The 7,748-nt window shown below is 35.1% G+C and overlaps 1 protein-coding gene across 1 annotated transcript; it reads left to right on the top strand.

Annotated features, from left to right (window-relative positions):
• Window positions 1-361: 361 nt before the first annotated feature.
• Window positions 362-7,547, top strand: LOC132283422 (uncharacterized protein At1g51745-like). The gene is made up of 4 exons (XM_059785364.1): window positions 362-782; window positions 884-1,173; window positions 5,317-6,155; window positions 6,550-7,547. Exons 2-4 carry the CDS (start codon window positions 983-985, stop codon window positions 7,164-7,166), a joined length of 1,647 nt encoding a protein of 548 aa, XP_059641347.1. The 5' UTR covers window positions 362-782; window positions 884-982; the 3' UTR covers window positions 7,167-7,547.
• Window positions 7,548-7,748: the final 201 nt, after the last annotated feature.

Below are 7,748 nucleotides of genomic sequence, written 5' to 3'. Positions count from 1 at the left end.
TTAGAGAGAGTGTGATTCAATTGTCCCATTAAATTTACAAACTTGAACAACAATACCCCATAAGAGTATTTAATTGCCCTTTAATTTCTGAATTGACATATTTAAATTATTAAAGTACAATATTAATCTCTATAAGTCCTTTTATCGGATCAAAATGACCCTTAGGCCTAAAAAAAAAAAAAAAACAAAAAACTCTATGTATACCGACAGGGCAGAGCCAGGAATTTTCAATTGGTGGGGCCAAACTAGTAATGTAAAATTAAAATTTTTAAATAATATAAAATCATATCTTTATATTTAATATCCGGGAATCATAAATAGATTTTTATTATTTATAAAATTAGAGGGATCAAATTTAAATTTTATATAGAAAATAACTATTAGTATCTATTATTTAGTACCATTAACAGAGTGTCACAAAATATTTAAAGGGCCAACTTTAATTTTTATGTAAAACATTACCATAAAAATTTTAATTTAATGCTATAACAAGGTTTTGCGAAAAAAAATGGGAGGGTCGTGGTGGAGTTTTTTTTTTTTTTTTTTTTTTTTTTTAAGGGTCGTTTTGGTCAAATTTGAGGACTCATAAATGTTAATTACTTTCATGATTTAAATGACTCCTGCTCTTATCATGGTTGAGGTGGTGGTTGTTTAAGTTTGTAACCTTGAGGGTCGATTCAATCACTTTTCTGTTGTTTCTCTCTACCAGATCGCTCTCTCCCCATAGACCCTGTAATCTGGGTTTTTCTATCTACTAACACTCTCTATAGAAGATTTGCTAGGTATGTTCGTTAATTTTTCCTTATATGGTGTTTTTATTTTTTTGGGTTTTGTTGCATGCGGAATTAGGCTTTTCTGATAGCATGAGCATTTGTTCATGCAGAATGGCCATAATATTTGGGACTTCAATGTGCTTAGATTAAAAGGGTTTTGAGATTGATTTCTGAGATCGGTCATTGTCTGTTGTGTTGTGCGGTGAGCGATGGGAAGTTCTAGTGAGGCGTACACAAACGGCATTGACCCGGTTGCAGGCGGGTTGGTATGGGTTCGGCGTCGGAATGGGTCGTGGTGGCCGGGGCGTATTATGGGTGCGGATGAATTGTCTAAGAGTTGTTTGGTGTCACCGAGATCAGGTAATCCGGTGAAGCTTCTGGGAAGAGAGGATGCAAGCATGTAAGCTCCTTATTGTGACTCTTAATTACTTGTTAAGGTTTAGCTTCTATCTTCTATTTGGTAGTTGGTAGTATAGGCTGGAGAAACTTATGTTAATTCTCAGAAGCTTTTTTGTTTTTTCGGAGGATTTATTGAGATGTATTGTTATGGGTTTTTATTGGAAGTGTTGCTTTGAGATGAATGAAGTTATTTATACACTAGACGAGGCAACAAATAAATTGATTTTGGTTTATATGAGGACATGGATAATCTAGTTGAAACTGTTACAAATTTTGGTAGTCTCATATTGCATATTAGTGGTTGGATGACTACAAATGACCTTCATTTTGTTCTGCATTCTTAGGCTTCATCATGAAACACACTGTACACTTGTTTTGGTGTAAATATAATGTTGTCTTCAGTTTTGTATAATAAATTTTTTTTTTTTTTTCAAGCTCCATATTTAGTTTGCTCTGTGATATTGCTGGTCTTCCAAAGAAACTTGATTGCAAATTAAATAGAGTTATTGACTGAGTTATGATATGCATGTGATATATATTTTTTTAGTTGCAAGGCTGTTTTTAACATCCCGAGCAAAACTACTTTCATTTAGTGCAATGGGTCATCCCAAAAATCTTAAATAAACAAATATAGAGTCCATAACTTAAAGTCATATTTATTAATTTTAGCTTTGATTTATAAATCAACCATGAAGTTGTTTGCCAAGTAATTTATCAAAAAAAAGGTTGCATGTCAAGTAACTTTTTTCATATGAAATTTATTTAAACATTCTTTCTAGACATCGACATTGGCAATGGAAGAACCCAGCTTTACTTGAGTTGAGGACACCACAACTTGCGTTAGGTTTGTAACGTCTGTTACATAAAACAAGTTCCAATTAAGGATCAGGATCAGATCATCAACAAGCCTTGACATTTCTTGCTTATTTAGATTTTGATATAGGAAAGCTGCTGTCTCTAAAATTTTGGACTTGCAAGAAAACTTCCTTATTGTACCTTTTTCTTTTAACAATGAGCAGTAATATATTTATTTTCCATTTATTATTATGGTATTTGTTAAGACTAGCACCACGAACCAAGAACATATCAAGAATCAAGCAGGAAAGTAAACACACCACACAAAAGAGCACAAAGATTTTCCATTTGTTTTTGGGGCATTGTCTTTGCTTCTCCATTGTGCATGTTTGTTTTGCTTTTTGTATGCATGATGATGGATAATGCATTCTTGATGAAATACAATGTGGTTTACTACAGTTGAAACTGTTACAAATTTTGGTAGCCTCCTCGCATATTAGTGCTTGGATGACTACAGATGACCTTCATTTTGTTCAGCATTCTTAGTCTTCAACATGAAACAAACTGTACAACTTGTTTTTGTGTAAATATAATGTTGTGATGCCTTCACTGTTGTATAATAAAAACTTTCGTCAGCTAGTTGCCAAATTCTATTTTCCCAATCTTTCTCTCTCTCTCTATGTCTTACTATTGACATGGTTTGGACAAGACCTTTTTGAGTTGATGTCCTTATAAGATTAACTAAAATATTGAAATAACATCCTGGATACCTCCTCAAAAGTCGTTTATTAATTTTCTTGCATCCTTATTAATTATTTTTGTTTGGTTTTAATATTTATACTTGATTATCTTCCACACACGTGTTACTTAATTTTTTTTGAGTCCACGACTATTAGTTTATGGTACATTACATTGGAGGGATATAAAAAGTAGATTAAAGGAAACAAGGATTGGATGAGGCATCTACAGGGGAGGGAATGTGTCCTTCCGAGTGGAATGGAAGGAATAAGTGACACCTTTCATTGTGTGGTAGGACATAATGGAAGAGGAGGTTTGAATATTATTTTACAACTATACCCCTTTATATGAGTTAATACACATGCCCCTAGTTAATAAATGAGATTATAGCGTACTTTAATTTTTATCAAACAAGTCGACAACTGTACTTCTTTCCTTCCACTCTTTTGTCTAGTTTCAAAAGGAAGTAAATTGGAGGGCCGGGAGGGAGGCCTCATCTATACTCCCTTCTTTACCTTCTCCCTCTCCAAATAGTTGTTATAAAGGCGCACCTAAGCTTAAGAAAAACCCCAGACTCTTCAAGCTAAGTTGGGATGCCTTAATCTACTACAAGCCAGACCCCTTTAGTCAGGCTCACAAAAACCCCTCAAGCTCGTGCTCTTTTAGCAAGTTTGGGCTCAAAAAAAATTGCTACTCTTATTTTTTAACTTTGATTCATATCTTTTTCATTTTTCTAGTTTACATACCCTAAACCACATTATGTTCATATCAATGGATCACATTACATAATCTTATACTCCCTCCGTCCCAAAATAAGTGTCCACCTTTCCATGTTTAGCTGTCCCAAAACAATTGTCCCAACTCAAAAGTCAATGTACTATATTGTACAATATTCCCAATTTACCCTTCTTGATTTGAACTTATAAAAACAATTAAATACAAGACATCATCATGCCATTGTGGGCTCACCATGGGTAGATTTGGTAATTCATTCACTACCAATACAATAAAAAATATATTAAAATCACATCTTAAAAAGTTAGGTTCCCAAAAAGGGACACTTAAAATGGGACGTCGGGAGTAGTATATTTGATGAGACTCATGAAGCTTATAGTTGACTACTTATGTTTGATGTCAGTTGCTTCTAGTGCTTGATTCTAAATTTTTATGATAGTATAACATATGTTTAAATTTCACACAATTTTTGCTTTTTATTATTGTTGCAAATTTTAATCGTATTTGATTTAGTTAATGCATTTGCATATCAAAATGATTTATGCATTGATTTACTTGTTCACCTAATAGAAGCATGCTCCGTCTTCCCCTTCTTCACTATCCACCCCCGTCCTTCCCTTTTACCAAACATAGCAATAATGTAATTGCATGTATCTTATCAGGAAAGCTAGTAAGTGCATATTTGAATGTACCTTTGAGTTGAGAAGTTCCACTCCCTTTTTACATGGCATTCTGATATAGAAATTCATCTAAAATATAAACAAGCATTCTGATATAGAAATTCATCTAAAAAATAATATTTATAATTACGAATTCTGATATAGAAACATAAAAAAACTAGCTAAAAAGAAATATGAAGTCGCTGTTTCTCTAAATGGACCCATCCATGTATTTCTCATTAAGAGATCCTTATTGTTCTATTGGCAGATAGGAATAGGGTCCAAGTTGAGGAACGACTAGAAATAGGATACAAGTTGAGGAAAGACCATCTTTTAAATGACTATTTCACTCTATTGACTGAGACAAGAAGTCTCCAAGGGAATATTTATAATAAATGCTATTTTAATAATGAGTGTGTCCCTTATATTTAAGTGGCATCCTGATAGGTCCTCATCTGTGATGTAGTTCTGGAAATTTCATTATTAAGAAGGAAGAAAAGCATGACTGCAATAGGTACAATGATTGCACATAATACTAATTATGAAAGAACAAAATGATCAACTTTTACCAAACTTGATAATCAATTTACTCGACTCCTCTTGGGCGCAAACAGTTCCTTGGAGGGGGCTGTGTGAGTACCAACTAGGAAAAAAAGAAAAAGAAAAAGGGTTCAATCATTTATTATCATTTCATTTCATGCACATGACATGCTTTAATGGTGAATTCCGAGTGAATACATTTGGCCTGGATTGGAGTTTGTCCGAGGTGCCATAAGTATCAGCCTAATCTTGGCAGACAGTTTGGTTCTGCATACTTATTTAGTTTATGTGATTTAGTTGAATGTAATTGAATATTTGCTGTCCTTGTGTTTTAACCATGCATTTGAAAACACTTGCATTATGGGGCATATCATGAAGTCGGAGGGCTCATTGCGTATTCCAACACTCTTTCAGCTCTATAACCATAATTGCCCCTTTAAATCTTTTTAGTTTATTGTAAGAGCCAATAATAAATATGGGTTTATTTATCTTACATTTTTGGTGTTTGCACCATTCATTCTTTTTGACTTTTTGGCTGCTTTGTAACTACTTTTTTCTTTATTTTTTATTTTAAACACAAGCATGAAATTCTCTTTTTAAAGTTCAAGGGTTTTAGTTCTTTTATATATACAATATGTTTGAATTTATTGACAAATTCTTGTTTATATTTGATTCAGAGACTGGTATAATCTTGAGAAATCTAAACGGGTGAAGGCATTTCGATGTGGGGAGTATAATGAGTGCATTGAAAATGCAAAGGCTTCTGCAGCTAAAACTTCTAAGAAAGCAGGGAAATATAATAACAGGGAAGATGCAATTCTTCATGCTCTTGAGCTTGAAAATGTTCTTCAACCCAAAGATCACCCCATCTTTTGCTCAAGACTGGATAGATCAGGTGGTGAACAAAATGGCGTTACAGAATCACTGACCTTGCCTCATCCTGGCAAAGAAACTGAACGTATGGTTGAGGAATCAAGTAGTTCTGGGGATATGTCAAATTCAGCACAGGAATTATCTAATTCTGGTGTCTCATTTGGAGAGCCAAATCAGATATGTGCTTCTAAGGAACAATCTGTGCAGAGAAAGCGACAAAAAATTCCAAATGATTCAGAGTATGAGAGATCTCAAGTTGCCAACATTCTTGAGTTCTTGAAAAGGAAAAATCGTCACCGTCCCCTATCAGAAGTGCTAGAGAGTACAACTTTGGTGTCTGTTCCAGTTATCAGTGAGCGACTTGACAGTCGAAATGGGACTCCTCTCCCGCTAGTATCTGACGACAAGGTTTCTCGATCAGAATCCCATGAATCAAAGAGAAGTGTTCAATTGGTAGTTAATAAGAGGTCGGATAGTACTGGAGTTTCATGTGAGAATGGAACTTTATTTTGTGCATATGAAGATGCTTCCCTTATAAAACAGAAGGAGAATGAAATTTCCAGCATGTCAAGGCTACCAGAGAATTATTCTTCTGACAAGTTGTTTGATGTGCCATTTGTTGGGGACGAAAAGTACTCTGCAGGTATGCTTGATCATACTGAACTACACCAAAGTTCTATGGATTTTACTTCTTTTTTTGCTCCATATTTATCTCTTATATATTTTCTTAAAAAAATTAAAAAGAAAGTAAGAATGATATCTCACTCCAACTAAGAAAAAAAAAATTGATAGCTCGCTCCTCTATTTTATGGTGATGTTTTCTCATATACAATGGAACAAATTCTACTTTTTCTCTTTTCTGATAGATAACAATGTGATGAACTCATCTTTACTTCAACTTCTATAAAAGAAACGAATTTATAGACCTCAGTTTACTTCGAGTTCAGCCTTCAGTCTTGTGAAAAACAGTTTTAATTTTGCAATTCATGATTTAATAATTGACCTGATCACTAGGACATACTTTTGTTTGGGAGAAGCTTTAGTTTCATCTGCAGGTGCTTCAGTACCCAAGACCAGTCTTGCGTGGCCCCTTTCTCCACCTCGAGAGGAGAACATTGGCCCTGACGAGTTAGTGCACTGGCGCGGTTATAAATGTAGCTTTGGAAGCATTCCATACCTTGATTGCATATTTCACAAACACCCCAAGACTTTTGACGGTTTTAGAGTGGAAAGTGCATATTTCCAAGGGATGTTCTTGGACGCCCTCGCGTGTCTCATCAAATCTTTGACAGAAAAAAGAATTAGCCAAATTACTACTGATGATATTAATGTGGCTAAAGGTCTAATGATGGATTGGAAATCCTTGGCGGGGTTGGATCTATCATGGCTCGAGCAGATGTACGCAGATGCTAATGCTAGAATTACGGTCCGTGGACTTCACCAAGAATCTGCACAGATTTTGTCCGAGTTGCAACAGATTGATAAGTATATTATGGACCTCCGTCGCGATTTGGCTGTAGAGGAGGCAAAATGTGCTTCGCTTAGAGCCAAGTGCAACGAGTTGGCCCATAATATCTCTTCTCAGCAAGCTCTTATTGACCCTACCCTTAGTTATGAAGATGAAATTTTGAAAGACTTGCTTACTGATCTTTAACACCCGGAAAACTTCAACTCGACCTCTGCATCTTCTTGGTCTCTTGTGGCGTTTCCCCGGACTTGCAGCCCTCTCTGTTTTGATGAGCCTTGGAGAGCTGAAAGGGCAATGAATGCTGACAGAATGAATGTGTTTTTCAATGGCATGTAAGTGTGTTATGATGGATTTGGCTAGGAAATTTAGAGGATGTAGCTAGCTCACTTACAGCTCTTTTGTAATGTGTTTTGTGTGTGTATAAACAAGTTACGATGTTTTCCATGAATTTCAGTTCTATAATTTAGCTACACTAGTTTAGGTTGAGTTTGCATCAACTTAAGCAGACACCCATGTTGTTTGGTTGGGTGTATCTTCTGCATACCTGAAATATATATCAGAATAAGGTGGGGAAATAGTTTGCAAATTCATTTGAAGTGAATCATATATAACACAATTAGAATGAAAGGAAATAATTCACTTTCTTCTTAATAGTTCAAGCACCCAACAAATCCGCCACCTGGTTACTATCCCGATCACCAAAAACCATAGAGAAGCTACAGTTGAGCTTGAGCATAAGCCAATACCTCGTTATCTTCCGGAACAGTT

The sequence above is a fragment of the Cornus florida genome, unplaced genomic scaffold (assembly GCF_030987335.1).
Source record: "Cornus florida cultivar Cherokee Brave unplaced genomic scaffold, ASM3098733v1 CherokeeBrave_3.0.0_Hap2_Chr11, whole genome shotgun sequence".
Classification (NCBI taxonomy): Eukaryota; Viridiplantae; Streptophyta; class Magnoliopsida; order Cornales; family Cornaceae; genus Cornus; species Cornus florida.
Note: the sequence above shows the minus strand (reverse complement) of the source record. Positions and strands in the feature narration are given on the sequence as shown.